General features: G+C 43.8%; 1 protein-coding gene across 2 annotated transcripts in view; it reads right to left on the bottom strand.

The window, feature by feature from the left end:
* The window catches only part of syt3 (synaptotagmin III), a 30,528-nt gene extending 13,272 nt beyond the window's left edge, over positions 1–17,256 (bottom strand). Inside the window, exons 1-6 of one of the 2 annotated variants that reach the window (XM_044050981.1) lie at positions 16,916–17,256; positions 11,000–11,165; positions 8,403–8,813; positions 3,364–3,759; positions 2,212–2,320; positions 1,502–1,678 (exon numbers count right to left, since the gene is read on the bottom strand). In XM_044050981.1, the coding sequence (XP_043906916.1) occupies positions 1,502–1,678; positions 2,212–2,320; positions 3,364–3,759; positions 8,403–8,553 (833 nt within the window). In that variant the 5' untranslated portion in view covers positions 8,554–8,813; positions 11,000–11,165; positions 16,916–17,256. The remainder of the gene's footprint in view (positions 1–1,501; positions 1,679–2,211; positions 2,321–3,363; positions 3,760–8,402; positions 8,814–10,999; positions 11,166–16,915) is intronic. The other variant, XM_044050980.1, reaches the window with a different exon arrangement.
* Positions 17,257–18,504: the final 1,248 nt, after the last annotated feature.

Raw genomic sequence — 18,504 nt, forward strand, 5'->3', positions numbered from 1 at the left:
CGCTGCCTTTCTTTTCTGACCATCAGCACTTTCGCCCGTTGTAATGTTTCTACATGTCAGGGCCGAGCAGGAGCGGCGAGCTGCCAGCTGAGCCACAGACAGTGAGCTGCACGCTCTTCCCCACAACACACACACACACACACACACACACACACACAGCAGCCCCTCATTTACGCTACACACATTCATATCCTCACCGTCTCTCACAGCATGACACCGTCCAATTACTTATGCGGACCAAATTCTCCAGCACAGAATATTTAATGGAGAATTGTCAAAAAGAAGTCACATCGTAAAGACAATGCTGCGTCACTTATATTTCTTCTATGTTCATTAATACAGACGTTGAGCTACACCTTGTTTATTTGTTTGCTGAGTCCAATGCCCAATGGCACAAAAATCCACTTTTGTGTTGTGTCTACTGAGGAGGATAAACAAAAATGGAAGCGCCCGCCCTCTGTTCTTCACCATGAAGAAACTCGGGCATCAGAGAGAGTTTTGCAGCCGTCTAACTCACAGCGTTTGAAGAACTGCGATCAAAGTGGGGCAAAAAAAACCGAAAAAACAGTCATATCAACATTCAGCGGAGACGTGCAAACGTGCAGCAGTTCCATCCACAGCTGGATTCATGAGACGGTGCTCAGGTCCCATTTCCAGGTTTACCGACTTGGTGCAGTGCTCTGCCATCACTGTGCCCACAAAATCCTGGACTCATTTTTTTTCATTTTATTTATTCATTTATGTATTTTTCAGGGTGAAGCTGGCTCTGTGATAGAATGGTGAAGGTACATAAAAAAAAAAAGCATAGGTAGACACCGTCTCTCAAGGTGAATTTTGGCACAAAGCATCTAATCACCGAGCTTCAAACTCTGCAGCTCAGTGAATCATGGTTTTAATTTCGGTTTCATCTGTTTTCATTTGTGGGTGAATGTGTCAAGTTAATGCCGTGTTTTCCTCTCAGCTTTTACATTTGCTACTTCTTAGATTTAAGCGTCTGACTAGATTCTACACCCTGGTCAATACTCTGTTGTGTTGTGTAATATGGTTTAAAGGGAACCAAGCATCATTGGTATGAACTAGTATGTCCTGCTCTCTCAGCCCTGCAGCACAAAATGGCTGTAGACTCCAGAGCATCATGCTATGTAGTCACCATTGTTCAATGTCAGTCCAAGTCGACAACAATTCTTCATTTACTTTCTGTGGCGAGTGTTGGGGTCTTAAATATGCGATGAAAAATGATTTTGAGGATCCAGCACCGCACAGAAAAGCAGATTTGTTCTAACAAAGAAAACTTTATTTTTTTTGGTGTGCAGTTTTGCAGACAGCAAGTCAACGGGGGCTTCACACACAGACACTGGTGCAGCATCTTTAGCCTAACCTGGCGGTAATGTACTGGCCTCAAACTTTATATCTACAAAATGTTTCTGGAAATGATTTATTAATGTTGCAATGCAACAGTTTCACAGAGCGAGAGTCAGGTGATGTGGTGGTGGCGGCTTACTTGAAGGCATAGCGCAGGAGGAAGCTGATCTTGCCGCAGGTGTCGCCCTGTTTGCCTTCGCCTTGGTCGCCCTTGGGTCTGTAGAGCTCCGGTTTTATCTGCCCAATACAGGTCACCTGCTCTTTCTCCTCACCGTGGAAATCAGGACTGGAGAGCTGGTGAGTCATAGGCTTGGGCCTAAACAAAGAAATAAGAGCTCAAAGGGTGAATATTAAATGAAAAGCACACACACACACACACTGCTGTCCAGCAGCTTAATCAGAGATACTGTGAGGGGTAAAACCATCAAAACAAGTTTATCACTTGTTTATAGTGCAGTTGTTAAAAAGTAGACACCCTTTTTACATCTGCGTGCATTGTAGTGCAATCAAATGAAGGCAGAATGTTGCTTCATAATGTGCTGCATGAACCACAGAGAATTATTATCTGACGCTCAGCCTCATAAAAGACATGCTGTTCAAGACCAAAGGTCGAAGCCATTTTATTTTTTTATTCAAAATTATTTTTCCTTTTTACAGAAACCAAAATTCTTCATTAGAGGGAACAAAGATTAAAGTAGCGTCCTCTAATTAGCACAAAACAACATTTATTCAGGTAATGTCCTTGTGTACTTTTCAATCAAGCTCTTCTCAGTAATTATAAAGAGTTTTTATTCACGCAACTGTAAAATAATCCATACACATGTGAGCATACACGTCCAGTTTACTGACCGAGGGGTGACCTGCTGCTGGGAATGAGCGTTGGGCAGGTCTTTTGGGGGTTGGGCTCCACCCTCTGTGTTGGGCACGTCTGGAGACGTCTGACTCAGCTTCAGAGTTCCTACCAGAGGATGAAAATGGACAAAACCACTTCTTTAGTTAGTGCTGCTGTGGAGTGACGCGTTGCAGTGGCTCTGACAGCGAAAGCGAGGTGTCTTTTCTGAAAGCCGGAGCCGCTCAATGATTGATCTCATTGATTGAATTAGAGTGATTTAACAGCAGAGACAAGGGAAGAAATGACCAGACATATTTACAGCGGCAGAACATGAGCCAGCATCAAAGGGATACAACCCAACTGCAATAAAGACAGCGGGCAAATATTTGACGGTGAGTGATGATGAACAAACTGCATCGGCGCTGACAGCCAGCATAAATACAACAACAACAAACTAAACGCTAAAACATTTAATTGTTTATTGTGAAAGTCATTGTCCGGGTTGGTGTTGACTTTAAGTGGCTGAGTCAAACTATGCCAATGTCATAAAGTCTTGTTTTATGTGTTTGTTTAAAGGCTGCGACTAATTATTTAATTGATAATTGCAGGTGAAAAACATTCATAAAACTTGCAATATAATCATATATTGTTGAGGTTTTTTTTTATGATCATTGCATCATTGTTTGGGCAACAAACTTTAATAAACCTGAATGATGAAGGTGGATATTTAGCATAAGATGAGGCAGATGTCCTTAGTTCGCTGAGTCCAATGCAAAGCTAAAAACAAATTCAATAAATAATAAAATATTATGAGATGGCCAGTGCACCTTAAAGGAGATTATACGTCAATCTGTGTGTTTCTAACATGCAATATGGTGCCAAACTGTTGTAATGCATTGTGTTTTCAATTAGATTTTTTTTTCTGCATTTTACTTTGGTAAAACTGAGCGTCTGTAGCTGAACTGAGAGGGAAAACCCATTTATATGTTCACTAATGGTCAGCATCCATCACACTGCTGCAACACAGATAAATTATTTTTACTGTATGAAGGTAAATGTATTAATTCTGTACCGTGAGTATATAAAACAGAGAAATGAACGGCCAAGGCATTACATTACTCTCACAGTCACACGGGGGTACCAACAGTGTCCTGTGTTGCTCTTCTCACCAGCGTTGTTGGGGTAGGAATCCATGTCCAGGTATGAATGCTCCTGGGTCTCATTCGGCCCCCCGACCACAACTCCAACCTCCCCTCTCTCCAGCCCTACCAGGTCAGAGAAGTGGGGGTGATGCTGGCCCTGCTGACCCAGGGTGGGGTAGAGCGAGGATGAGGAGTGGCCCTCCTTCCTCTGCAGCAGCGGGGGTAAGAGCGACGAGCCCCCTGCGCCTCCGAGGTTTCCAACACCGGCGGTTCCAGGCAGCAGCCCCGACGTCAGACTCAAGCCTCCGCCCTCCTTGTCCCGCCATGGCAGCCAGCAGAGCTTCCACGAGACGAAGAGGGAGACGGAGAGGAGGACGATGCCACAGAATGTCACAATAACAGACAGCAGACTGACAGAGATCTCTACAGGCCAGGAGAGAAGGTAAAGGAGAGAAGACACAGAGGCACTTTAATTTCATTATTACAGTTTTGACAGAGGCTACATTCATTACCTGGACTAAAATCTGATTTTCGGGACTTTCTGGACACCGCAATCTGATCATGGATTCCAATTTTCAAAGCAGATTCGTGTCCGATTTGATCAGCATGTAGATCTGCAACATGTTTGAACGGTCATATCAAAATCTGCAGGGTTTTTTGTACGTACGCATGTGCTGAGCGTGGCAATGCGGCAAAATCAAATAATGGAGGAGAGTCTCATCCTCTAGGACTAAATCTCACCCACAAATTCACTGTGACAGCTTCCATTTCTAGATTTCACCTATGCTGGGCCAATAAAGGTATACTGTGTCTCATTGTATCACATATATATATATCAACACTACAGCACATCATAATCAGGAGTTAAATGTTGGCAAGCAAGTCCAGCTGCCCTACAGCTAACTCCTGAAGATGACTATGACCTGGAAAAAACTGAGAAACTCCACAGACAGAGTCATGACAGTGTCAAATCTCAAAGAAATCTAAAAAGTACAACCCACATGACCTCTTGATCACAATGAAGGATAAAGGCAGTTGATCACCACAGCCAATAAGATTCATGGCCTCTGAAACAAGATTCTTGGCAATCCACCCAGCTGGATCAAAGTAGTGTACGAATCAACCAGCCGACAGAAATACAATGCCACCCATAGTGCCACGCTGTTAGAGTAGTGTCCTGCCTTTACACGTTTATTGTAAGATAAATAGTCTATCAATCCATATACATATAACCCCTTTACACACACACACCATCATCACCACAATATCTACAAACCACACACCACGGAGCAGGAGGGGGCACCTGCAGACGGTATTAACTGATAGGCAGCCATCGCCTAAGCGTTCATAGTACATCCCTTATTTAAATCCTATTCTTAAACTGGGGCAAACACCAGGAAGAGATGAGGTGAAGTGGGTGGGGTGGGATGGGTAAGATAAAAAGGAAAAAATCTATATATAAATAAATAAAAAACACCAATGTCTTCCTGCATTTCCTTCTAATCATGAGATTTTGTATTCCGTGACGGCTCAAGGATTGCGTCTTGGGGGGTGTGGGGCCTGGGGATGTAAGGGTGGGGATGTGGTTGCTTGAAAGGGGGTGGAGTGTGACTCATGCCAATGAAAAAAAAAAGTGGAGGCTACAGAATAAAAAAGAAAATGTGCTGTTTCAGCACCAGACTGCTGGACAGTTCCAGCAACAGCCTGTGTCAAAAGAGGCAGAAATGAAAGCAGCAGTCAACAGCTGGGGGAGCGACTGCAGCTTTCTTGGGGGATTTATAAGGACACGTGTTGCAGCCTGTGATACGGTGAATTCATTATGAATTCATACATTCATAAATACTACAAATATTCTGTAAATCCTTATAGATACTTGAATAGTGTCAGACCACCAATTGACTACAGGTCCCAGAATATGAATATTCATATTTTATGATTAGCTGAAGAATCTTCATGATGCTGTGTGCAGATATTTGTGTATACTTGCACAGTATAGCTGAGATTCTTCCCTGTCACCATCTTGGACCGCATCCAAACTGGAGCCACTAATTAACAATTCTTCTGCGGGCAGGCCAATCATTGCCTTAGTGTAGAACAGCATTTTCATCACACAGAGGATGTTCTCTTCACCCACCACTCACCACTACAGTAGTCCCACATAAATGCCTCCTTTTCTTTCACCCCTTTTAGCTCAATTTACTCCAGTTTAGTGTCTCTATGGGATTTACAAAACATAGACAATTCATTCAGAGAACGGGGAGGAAAAGATGTTTTATGTGTAACAGGAGGAAAAAAATGAAAACAGCAGTCAATCCCCCAGCCAGAGGAACGTCCTCTGGAATTTGTTTCTCTTCCATCTCCGTCCACTCCTCCCTCACTTTCTGTTTCTGCCTCTACATAAAATTCCCTCAAACACCCCTCACTCCTGGCTGTCATCTCCTCTCCCATGCTGTCTGGCTCTGCATGTTCTGACTTTATTCTTCTCCTCAGCAACTGTCTCTTTGTTTGTCACCCCTACCTCTCTTCATCCCTCCTCCTTTGCCTCTCGCTCCCTTGCTCTCTCTCTTCCTCATGCTCTTGTGTGAATTATTCATCAGTCTGTGTATGTCATTAATCAGCACTTGTTCAAAAGATATGATTGGGGGATGGGTGAGGGGACATCGATCTGTCGCGGTGGAGGACAAGAAAGGGTGGGAAGTGAGCAACAAGAGAGGGAAACGGGGAGAAAAGGGGAAGCGAGAGCGAAGACAGTAAGTGATGATGGAGTTCGTGAGAGTGGAGGAGGGAAACGCGTTGGAGTAAGAGAGGAGAGGAAAAGAGGGCAAAGCAATGTAAGACCAAGTAGAAGTATAATCAGAGGGAAGAAAAGGACAGCAGTGATGAAACGTAATGGGGGTGAAAGAAACACATGACCCAAACCACAGAATCACCAGCGGCGCTGAGATAAACAGAGGGAGAGAGGGCTGAAAACAGATTGATGCGCATGTCTCGTACAGACATGCATCTGACTGGGTTTATTCCCCCCGTCCACGTGAGGTGGAAGAAAAAAGGGGATGAGAACGGATCGAGTCAATGCATCTACCACAGCGTGTGAGATAGACTTGACAGTGATGGAGAGTGAAACATAAAGGGGGGGTGGTTTAAGGCTGAGAGAGGTTAATGTATTGATCTGGAGAGGTAAAACAAAGCGAGGCAGAGGAGTAGGTTGTGTGTCATTGGCAGATCAGGGTGCACTGATAAGATGTGGCTGTGATCAAACGTGCAGAGCGACTGTCAGAGGCCAAACCACTCTCCTCAATTTGTCTCTCTTTAGGGCACTTGCTGTGGCTTCCCAGGCACTGATCCTGCCAAAGATCCATCACTAATCCACAAAGCATAAGAAAATGAATCAGCAGGGGGTAGGTGGGTGGGTTGGAAACCTCTGAAGTGCACTGTGAAGTGGGACTGAGACTCCCTGTCAATCAGCGACTGATGCAAGCCCACTGGGAGTCGTACATCGCTCCACATCAAACACATCTCTGCTGCTTACACAAGCCATCCGTTGACAGCTTACGGTGGTCTTGCTTCTCAGAGGGCTTGGAGACTTCCGTCAGCAAACACTGAGGAGTCACAGCTAGTGAGTGAAGGGGGGGGGGCAACGCCTGCAACCATGGTGTGCCATTTCTTCACACAGTCATCCAAATCTCCAGAGGCAACAAGCAGCCAATCCAGGCTAATCTACACTGAGCCAGAGATATCCATGCTAATCTGCATAACAGTACATTGCTTTTCTAAATTATTCAATTGAGAAAAAAAAAAAACACACACAATACTCTGCACACACCTCAGTACAGCATGATCCATCTGCTCCGTTTGGTAGATAAGAGAAATATATATATATATGTGTGTGTTATCTAGCTACAAGATAACTATCTACTAGAATCTAGATATAGAGACTCTTTTGGGGATCGTAAAAGAAATGGGATTGACTTGTACTGTTGCCATTTCAATCTAACAGATGAATATTTCATGGTTTGTTGTTCAGAGTGCACAGTACCCTCACCATCTTTAAACATGAGCGTTCCTCATAACATTACCCTTTCCATACCTGAAAGTCTAACACACATTTGTACTGTTGTGCGTAACCACCAGAGATGCCGGTGATACTGAAAATGTTATGCCGTTTGGTTTTTTTTGAGTTGTGTTTCCATGACAGAATCACCAAACATGAATGTCAAAGCCAGACTATCATCGGAAACAGAGAACAGTTCAGAGTAGGTGATTCTCTAAATCTTTCCGGGATCAAAGATTCACTTACTCACCTTCTGCAGGCTTGAAAGGCGTTCACGGTTTCCTCTTTAACAGAGAGAGTTCTTCAGTGGCAGTGTTTGACAAACTCCAATGGTTGTTTTAACGCTCGCACTGACATGACTCACGCTGACCACAGCTGTGTGGTCTGGGTGAAGTAGGAAGTTAGTAACCTTTGTAAGCCACTTCCTCTGTCTGCCAGCGATGCAACTCCCTGCATCATTTCATTTTGCAAGCGTTAGCATAGCCATTAGCCGTGAATCTTTGTGGCGAACCTTACTTTTAACGACTTGGGACAGTGTTCAGTACTTTTTATTTCATCAGTCGCATCGAATGAAAAAATTGATTAAGAGAGAGAGAGACTGAGGTAAAAGATACAAAAATAATAGCCAGTGTAAAATTGTCACTGAGCTCCATGAAACCCCCCCCTCCCCCCGTCTCAGACTTGTTTAATTTTGCGGTGCTTTGGTGGCATCACAATTCATGCATCGCTGAGTTCCCACTAATGCCAATCACAGCTGAAGCCGATAAAAACCCACTTGCACTGCAGTCATTTGACCCAGGAGTCATTATTGATCAAAAAGCTGTTAATACATGAGTTTAAACCAGTGGAAAAGTGGTGTATAAGGGATGAGGTTATCTTTTTGGGTGGAGTGTTACTCGGGGGCAGAAGACGGCAGATTGCTATCTTACAAACCACTGAACTCAGTTTCAGACACGCACAGACATCATCAAAGTGATACATCAGTCGAAGCGTCAGGTGCGTTGTGCCGAGTTACCTGGGTCCAGCTGTCTGTTGCGTCCTCTCAGCAGGTAGCTGAACTCCAGGCAGCTTTTGCTCTGGCTGTAACCTCTTTGGGAGTTGAAGCACAGCTCCTCCACCAACATCAGCGCCTTCTTACACAGGTCTTCATCCCAGTCCCCCGACATCCTCCAATCTGCATCGCACTCTCACCAGCAGCCAGCCAATGATGACACAGCCCTCGCCCGCCCTCACCTAGCGGACGGCACTCGGGTAAGTAGAGTCTTGGCTCGTCCACCTTTTACAAGGTGTGACCTGAGAAGAGGGAGGCAGGGGCGGCTGTAGGCGGAACACGAGGGGCTCTGAGGGGTGTCTCGGTCCGGATCACCAAGACCAGACTGATGTGCTCATGTGTAACTGAGCGACACCCACGCCCCTCTCACTTTCCCTGGAAAGGATAAAAGGAAGAAAAAGTGGCAATGTTAGGATGAGGACGTAGAAGAGGACAAATAGATTTTTTGGCACATCGGTCACTTTTCCCATTACGGTTGGAACATTGATGCCAAAACTGCCAGTGTGTCCCTGATAGATCACTGGCTTCAGAGTTACATAATATTACTTAAGCATGCACACCACAAAGAGATAGATACGTCAAAGGGAGATGATCTTGTAACACACAGACACAACTACACGTGACGTCTGATGCACGATAAAGTCAATCAGACGCCTGCTGACATTCCACATCCAAAAAAATGGAAAAAATCCATTTAGTTACCTGTCACACTCCAAATATAAAAGATTCGAGGGTTATCTTGAATAAGAGGGCATTACTTCAGGCAAACCAGAAATTAATTTTAATTTACCTCTTTACAACGTGGCAGGGATTGGTGCTTGGACAAAAAAGAAAATCCACTATGATTGCATGGCTGGAAGAACCAAACCAGCAAATTAATGAGCTTTAAATTGGCCCTTGAGGTACAGCTGAAGTGTTCTGAATCAAACAGAATTTAAAACAAGTTTTAAACTGTGCAGCGTTTACAGAGTTGGATGTTGATTCTTACCGGGTTCAGTTTTATGAACAACATTTGTCATGTTACAGAAATCTATGTTCCACAGTTTTGAATTAAGAATTAAGAGCTATTTTGGGATGTAAAGAATACAATTTGCATATACAGTATTAAACCCATTACACTTAAGTCCCATTTCCACCAAGTACAGTTTGGTGCAGTACAATTTGCGTAAACTTGTGAAGCCCTAGATTTGTCAACTAGGGCTGCAACGATTATTCAATGAATCAAATATTAGTCTAAAATTAATCGCCAACTATTTTGATCATTGATTATTCCATTTTAGTGTTTTTTTTTAGTACAAGCTTTGTGATTTTTCAGCTTCTTAACTGTGAATATTTTCTGGTTTCATTAAGAAATCATTAAAACTGGCTTGTGGACATCTGAGAACATCATCGTTAGGATTGGGGATTATTTTATGGACCAAACAAATACTAAATAAACTAATTGAGACAGATCAATCGATGATGAAAAGAATCCTTAGTTGCGGCACTATTGTCAACAGACAATTGTCACGTCCAGGCAACTGTAAAAAAAAAGGACAAAACAGCAGGGATTTTGTGTGAAGCCTGCAGCTTTCTGTGAAACAAAGCTTGTCTTCTTTGTGTGATAAACAGCCACAGGCCAAGAAGAAAGAACACGAAATGCTGGATGTCCTCCACTGTTACCTTTTGTTTACTGTGTCGCATTCTTTTTCTTCATGGACTTTTTTTTGGCAGACTTACACCGTGTCGCGCCGGTATGACGTCACGCTACTTGCTGATTCAGCTATCGCCATTCAGCCAAAACACCCTGCAGTGGAAACTCAAAGCCAGATCAGGGTTTACCTTTCCAAACTGAACTGCACTGTGCCACTTGGTGAAAACAAGGCTTTAGTTCCTCATTTATATTCACAGGTTCTAAGTAAAAGCCCCAGTTTTCACTCTCTCATACTTCTCGATCTACTGTATGTTTGAATAGTGCCAGATGATTCAGTGATGATTCATACCTAATTGCACAGGACCGTACTGTCACTGATCTCCTGGGCATACAGTGGTGATTTTGATGTCTAAAACTGACCAGTGGGTCAATCATCTTGAAAGTTAATGTATTACTTCCAAGCAAAACACGATACTGTAATTACAGACTCATTTTCATAATTAGAAGTTCCTTTGTTGAGCCTCCAAAACACACATATTAGGGAGACCACAAACAGAGTGAGAGAAAGAGAGAGAGAGGAGCTCTTTTCTCAATGTGAAATGTGCTCATGGGAAACACAATCCAAAAATGGTAGGATTAGAATAACAACAACATCAACAGGTCTTCTGGTTTAACAAAACAACTCAAAACATTATGGATTGAAGTCCATATGTTGCTCTACTTTATATTTACTATATTGTTGATCTATTGTACCAAAGTAAGAAAAAAAGTCATCGAGCCCAGGTTTGTGAATCTGCAAACCACAGCAGAAGCCCTCGACATCTGAAGTTTCCTTTGCAAATATACTTGGCAGATTAAAGGGGATTTGTGCATGCATAACCTTTAGCTTGTTATTTTCCTAAAGTTTCCAAGACCGCGAAACAGTAACCTGCAGAGAAGCGGAGGTTCGGGAGCTGAGTTGAGTTCTTAGTCATGTAGCTCCGACAGGAAATAGAGGAACACACAGGTTTCTGTGGTCTGTCCAACACATCAGTGTGGATCGGAGGTCACTTTCAGAATTGAGAGACTCTTATTTTAAAGCGCTCCACCATCACCTGCAAAAAAACAAAAAAATAATAATAAAAAGGGGCTACATGTAAGAAACTAATGATTCAATGATAACAATGGTGAGGCCATTTTCATTTATGGACCATTTACAGTGTTTTTGGTCTGTTTGGTCACCCACCCAATAAAACTGATCATTGCGTCTACTTTCCTTTTTAATCTCTGCCTGTTGCTGACACATGACAATTCATCAATATTTATAAAATGAATGAATAAATAAATGAATAAAACGAGACAGAGGGACAGTTTTCTATGTGCATGAACCAGGTGTAACAGTGGGAATATGTGCAGCTCTGTGTTTACTTGTTTTGGAAACTTTGGTAACCACACTGTTGGTCACTGTTGTACATATTTTACATTTATAGCAATTAAGATACACAGGGACAAACGCACCAGACAAAGACTAAACATCAGATTAATGAATAACCACCTGTAATAAGTCTAGCTGCTATAACTGTGTGTGTGTGTGTGATCCAAGAGAAACTAGACCTCTTTACATATTGTCTTTATTTTTGAACTCATTCTGTCAGAATAAAAGCAGGTCAATGCCCAAAACTCTACTTTCTCACAGTCTGTGAGGCACCAGGGACTCAGACTGAGGAGAATATATGCAAAAGTGTGTCTAATAATATCAAATGGATGCAAAAAAACAGGTATTGAATATGCCATGTCAAAGTCTTGTGCAGGCTCCTTGTCTGATTCGAAAATAAATCACTTCCAAAACAATGGCCGCGGTGAGAGGTCAGTTGACTTTTCCACCGGGATGTTTCCGCCCTTGTGGAGCGAAGGACTTATTTCTCAAGCATGGTGCCTTGTTGGACAGGGGAAGGACTATTGATCATTTGATGTATGTTGTTCTGTGAAATGTCAGTGTCAGTCTTTGTGCATTGAGTGGTACCTCCCTTGAAATGCCCTCCTTATGTGTCCATCTATCTTCCAGCCATCCATCAATCACCACATTAGGCAAAGACATATTTCACACTAAACAAGATCCGAAACAAAAAAAATATTCCCACTCCCTTTTAAGTTTTCTCCCTTTCCTGTCAGAAACACACTCTTCTGCTCTTGTTCTTGCTCTGTTTCTTTTGAGAAACTGATAGTCACACCAGGATTTTGTGTCAGTCCAAGGAGAACTCAGACAATCCGGTCTTCTTATCTGTCCATCACTGCACATCCTTTTGCAGAATTTGGTCCTAAAATAGCGAATCAAAACACCATCCACTCTTGTACCCCCTCCCCCCTCCACTCTCTCCAATTAAGATAGTAAATCAGTCTGAGTGTTTCCAACCCTAAAACCCAGGATATCTCAATCTGAAGAATGGCTGTCTGGCACAAAACTGGCCACCTCAAATGCCAGCAAGAGCATCGGAAGGGAGGAAGGGGAAATAAAGAAATGGAGGAGTGAGAGAGAATGAGCAAATGAGAGGCAAGAGGGAGATGGGGGGGGTCACTGACTATAAGCTGAAGGTGAGACAGATAAAGAGGAAGAGAAAGAAATTAAAGCACAGATTGGCAAAAAAAAGAAAAAGTGGACGCTGGTGGCCAGGGTGACACAGCAACAATGGTAATCAAGGGTTTGAGGAGGCAATTCACTACCAGTAAAAATATTTACAGGGTCAACGTGTTTATTGGCGGATAAATATGTCTTCTGGCACATGTCAACAAATCTTTCCACTCAGACGTCATACCCAGAAACACACAATACAACTCGAGCAACACTAAACCTCCCACAGATGCTCCATTGACTGCTGTTGTGCCTGGGATCAATACTCCCGGGGAACAAATACGCCACAACAAGACCAGTCGACCAGTAAGGTCACAGTCCGATTGGCCAGATGAGACAGGACTGCATGCAAGGTCAGAGTCTAATCACACTTCGGAGGGGAGAAAAAAACATGGAGCTTCAGCATATGCAGGTCCTGACAAAAGTCTGTGCTCAATTACAGAAACTGGTTTTCAGATCATGAGCTAAATCTGGGTGAAAAAAAGGCTCCAGAAACACAGAAAACAAGGACCAGACACCCAAGGGACATACACTCAAACTCACAGATATACCAGCCAGGGAGATAATGCAAGTTCAAGCCTGCACAGGTGTCCTTGAGCAAGACAGCTCGCCTCTGGCTCGCCCCTCTTGCTAATTACTTAAGATAAGTGCATCAGCGAGATGTCTTATTTTTAATGGCTCTGTCCAGCCGTTACATCCTCAATCTAGTTTATCGGCGATAAAGCAGATGAGGCGTTCACGTGTGTTCTCCCTTATAATGAAGGGATCGTTCTTGTATTTGCACAGAACAGAGAGATTTGAGTGCACGGAGAACACCGAAAAACAAAATCCCCAAAAATCCAATTCAAATTGAAGTTACACTTCTGCGGTTACGCATCCAGAATGAAAGAGAAAAAGACCAACTCCACACAGAGCTCCCGTTTTTTTTGTTTGCGGTACACACCAATGAATATTTATCTAATATGGAATGCACAACCTCTTTTCTTTTCTTTGTTCATTTATATACAACCTGTATTTTACTGGGAATCAAACCGAGTTTAAATTCTCTTTTACAAGTGAGACATAGAGAAAAGAGAGGGTCAGTTAGCGGCATCATTTTTGATTAGTTGTATCAGATTTCTCACATTCTTGCCTTTACAGCAGGAAGACCCGGGTTTGGTCGGAACAAGGGTCTTTCTGCATGGAGTTTGCATGTTCTCCCCGCGAGTGCGTGGGTTTTCTCCCACAGTCAAAAAACATGCAGATTTGAGAATTAGGTAAATTGGACACTCTTAATTGATGTACCCCACATTTTGCCCTATGTCAGCTGGGATTGGCACCAGCGTCCCCCACGACACTCATGTGGAGGATAAACTGGTAGATGGATGTATCAGATTTCTTAACGTTATTTACTTATTTGGCTTGGGAACACCTTTAAACCAGAATTCCTGCTTCACTTCCGCAAGTCAGTGAACAAAAATCCTCGAGCAGAGTGACGGTGAATATAATAAAAAAAAACCTGAGGGCAGGTTTTTCACTGACAAGTCTCATTTTAGAGCGTGTGCCTGAAATCTGCATGTGGAATCTGTAGCTGAGGGATGATTCACACACCTCAGCTGGGTTTGGCAATTACGGTGATAAGCCATTTGAAATGCTTCTGTCTGCTTGATGAGACGTAGAAAGAGACACTCAAATGCTTAGCACAACATTGTGATCTGCTGGAACACTGCATCGTCAATTCAACGTGTAGTCTATGAATATTTAACATTCATTTTTTTGTGACTGAACTATAGACTAAGACTGTAAAAGGGACATATGGTGTGAGTGGAACGGTTCAGTTCAGTGTGGTATAGTATCTATTTTTTTGTGTTTCCATTAGGAATAGTACCAAAGTAACCGGCCCCAACCGTTCCATTTTTCCGTACCCTTCCCTTGGGGCACCAGAGTAATGTTACGGTACAGTACGGATGGAGACCCACGACAGTCAGCTGATTGGGCGACAGAAAAGTGTTTCTTCAACGCCGGCAGTCTATTCTCATACAACGCTTGACATCTGGTTGAGACATGACACAATGAGAATACATTAAATGGTGACTGCAGTTGTGCAAAGATTCAACAATTGTATTCCTGAGGATATCACTTGGTATCAAGTGCAAGTTTCGGGTCTTCTTCAGAAGAACATGATATGTGATACAGTACAGCACATATGAATGGAACACCAGTGTGATTGACAGCTGGTATTGTCAAATAGGAGCAGAGTTGCAGGTCCCATCTTTGAAATTCTGGTTGCAAAATGATCCTGGAGGCTTCAAAACCTAAGTAAAGATTATTATGGGTGACATCACCACCCGTCGCCACTTGGATTGAACATAATGTTTCGGTAGACAATCCATTAGACATTCCTAATAGGATGTTTTTCTCACTCAACCTGCTTTAAAGTCCTCTTATCTGCTGCCATGCTGTTTCTTTTGTTTTCATTAGTACCTAGAAGTCATCTTTAATTAAACCTCTCATCCTTGTTTTGCATGTTTGTTATTGTTTTTGTTTTTGTTTTTTGGGGGGTGGTTATGGTCTGTAAATTTACTTTAAGTGTTAAAGTGAATTTCACACTTCTCGTGTCTGCTCTTTCAGTTTTTTTCCTCATAGTTGTGCCTTTTAAAAGCACACCATTTCCCGAATGCTATGCTCCACAGGCTGCCGACGTGGCCCCGCGACCCGCTCCTCTCTGTTCCGGGACTTTGATGCTGTCTGCTCTGCTGTACCCTGCTGAGCCGCATCATGTCGCGCGTACCACTTTGAATCGATGCACTTGTACACTCAGATCATCCGCCATTTGTGAGAACAATCCCTCATTCGTGGAGGTCATGACCTCGCTCCACCAGAGATGACATACCCTGCTTTTTTTGTTGTTTTGCATCACTTCCTTCCGAGGCCACGGCGATTGTTGGCCTGACACAATGCTATCATCGCTCTCTGCTTGTTCATCTGTGACGGATTGATGCACAGTGGTAAACAAATAGCGCTACTTCAACCCATCTTTCTGGTCACTACAGTGGGCCAGTACACTTTCTCCAGGACAGAGACAGCGCTGTATGGAGCCAAGATTGAATGTTGGGATATTAATGTCTATTGACTAGAGGTAATAGCTTTGCTGGGCGTCTGCCTTGAGGTTGTTCCAATTTAGCTAGTCTTATAATAGTTCCTGGACATCCTTTAAGCGAATAAATAACATGAGGTGGGGGGAGAGCGGGCGATGATATCTGTTTAAGGCCGTATATCTCTGTAAACATGCAATTCAACACCCGCTCACAGTCAGGCAAAAAACTGTCTCCTTTCATCTCAACCTATATCTGTCTCACATTCACACATATCAAAGGCTGCTGCTCAGCCTCTCACAGCTTCCCATCTCACCGGGCCTGCGAGAATCTAAATTATCTATAACATGAGACAGGAAATAGAAAGCAAGTGGCCAGCCAGGAACCATGAGATGCTGGTCCCACTCTGCAGATCCTCTGCCTGCAGAGTGGGACCTATTTACAGATAGGGAGTGTAAGGCAACACACATACAGAGAGAGAGGGAGCGAGAGAGAGGGAGAGAGAGAACCAGCCGCCCTCGCTTCATTTTTCACCTACTGCTAAGAGTCGGTGGGTTCGTGTGTGTTTTTTTTGGACCACCTGCATAAATAAGGCTCTCTGTTGTGGGAAGCTACGCCGGAGTGGCGTGGGATAGGGTGGGGTGGATGGGGCTGACCGTGTGGGTGGAAGGGGGGAATTACGCACGTCTTACGCACGTCAACCTGACTCCTGCGTGCTCGTGCGCGCACCCCCCACTATCTATTCGGCTTCTAATCTAAACGCGTTTGCGTGGCAGGGGGAAAAAAAATAAAAAGTTAAATCATGATTATCAGTGAGCATGGCTGCCATTGGTACACTTTGAACACAGACACGAGCCTGCTGTCTGTACTACATGACATCCGACACAGCCTCACACAGAAACTGCCTCCTCACCACATGCATCCTCATAGCTGAATGTGCCCGAAACATTGTGGAATGCAAAGATGCCGGAGCTCGGGGGGTGATGCACAAATTATATACATTAAATATTCATGGAAAACAGACACATGCCGCCGGATTTAGGGCAAATACAGCAGAGCTCAGTGTGGGATGGATGCGGGATCAAAGGAGGCGCGATGCGAATAACGCAGATGCCGCCGACGTGAACGCTACAGGAGGAGAGTAACAAAAGGAACATCTTACCTTGGCGTTGCAGAAACTGCTGCCTCCCTCTCAGTCCAGTTTCCTATTTACGCTGCTTTAGTCAGATGCGACGCCTGTAAAGGAGCATTCCGCTCTCGCTCTCTCTCCCTCTCTCTCTCAACCGGGAATGCAGACTGAGAGGGAGAAATGAACAATATGATATCTCTCCCCTCCCCTCTTCTCCCTCCTGTTTCCTGTGTTCTTCTCTTATATTTTCCCCCTCCTTGTGTTTTTTTCCCTTCCCTCTCTTTCACTATCCCCTCTCTCTCTCTCTCTCGCTCTCTCTCTCTTTCGCTCCCTCCTCTATTTTTCCTCCCTGTGCTCTGAATACTAATAGTCTGAGTCTCCTCTCACTGCCTCTACAGCCTGGCCAGTGCTAAAGACATACTGATGTGTGTGTGTGTGTGTGTGTGTGTGTAGTGGTCCTCATAGGGACCCAGTTCCACTGAGGCAGAACTTTATTTCTAATGCTCTAGTTAAAGTTAGGATAATGATATGAATTAGGGTTAGGTTATGTTTAGGTTTAATGCTTCGGTTAGGTCGTCCAAATGCGTTCAAGTCAACGGAGAGTCCTTACATGAATAGCAGCACAAACCTCTGTGTGTGTGTGTGGTGATGGTGATGGTGTGGACGGTAATGGCCACCTTGGCCAGGGATGGGTAGATGGGTGGGTGTGTTAGAACGGCCCAAGTTGGTGTTCGGTCTTATTAGAGCATTGATTTGATAATTATACTCTTGTAGTTGCCCCTGGAGAGTTGATGCTGCTGTTGGGAGCGGGTGGGTTGTTTCAGGGAGTCACATTTACTTCTTTTTACAGTGGCATCCCAGGGATGTAAGGTAAAAAAGGAGGAGGGGGGAGGAGGAGAAAGAGTAAAGGAGGACATGCTGCTTGGATGTCAGACAGTAAGATGGAATACAGAGCCAAGGGTGTTTGGGTCTGAGCCAACAGAGGACATGGATCTTACCCTGTTTGTACCGATAATAGCCCATGCATACACGTGTGTTTGTGTGTTTGTAGCTTGGAAACCTGCAGGTGTACAGAGGCCATTATCTAGTTAAAGTGAGACACAGTCTTATTGGAGTCATGATTACATTATGATATTCCTGCAGGCCGCATATAAGCAGAGGAGGGACATAAAAATGTTTCTCTGTTTTATGGTAACATCACCAGCAGGATAATGAGGACCCTCCCCAGTCAGTCAGCGGTAGGTTTGGACATTACATAGAAGTTGTTCTTTTTAACAGCCTATATTCACTTCAACGAGATGCCGTATCACCACCCACCATCTTGCACCTTTCACTTTCCCCTTTTCTTCCCAGCAAAGTGTTGCCTAATGCCCGTACAGGCCATCGCGGGTGCTGCAATACCCAGTGAAAGAAGCTCCTCATCAAACAACCAGAGGCACAACTGAGTAAAAGGTACAAATGCAGAGGGGAGCCATCACAAAACAATCAAGCTGGCTGATAAATGGTCCATGCTGTTAGCCCCTCTGTGTGAAACATTGTTGTTGTTGTTGTTGTTGTTGTTGTTGTTTTTCAGGGCCTTGAATTACTAACCAGATAGAGCTGCAGCTGCAGCCTTCTGAGGT

This window comes from Solea senegalensis, linkage group LG19 (genome assembly GCF_019176455.1).
Source record: "Solea senegalensis isolate Sse05_10M linkage group LG19, IFAPA_SoseM_1, whole genome shotgun sequence".
Taxonomy (NCBI): Eukaryota; Metazoa; Chordata; class Actinopteri; order Pleuronectiformes; family Soleidae; genus Solea; species Solea senegalensis.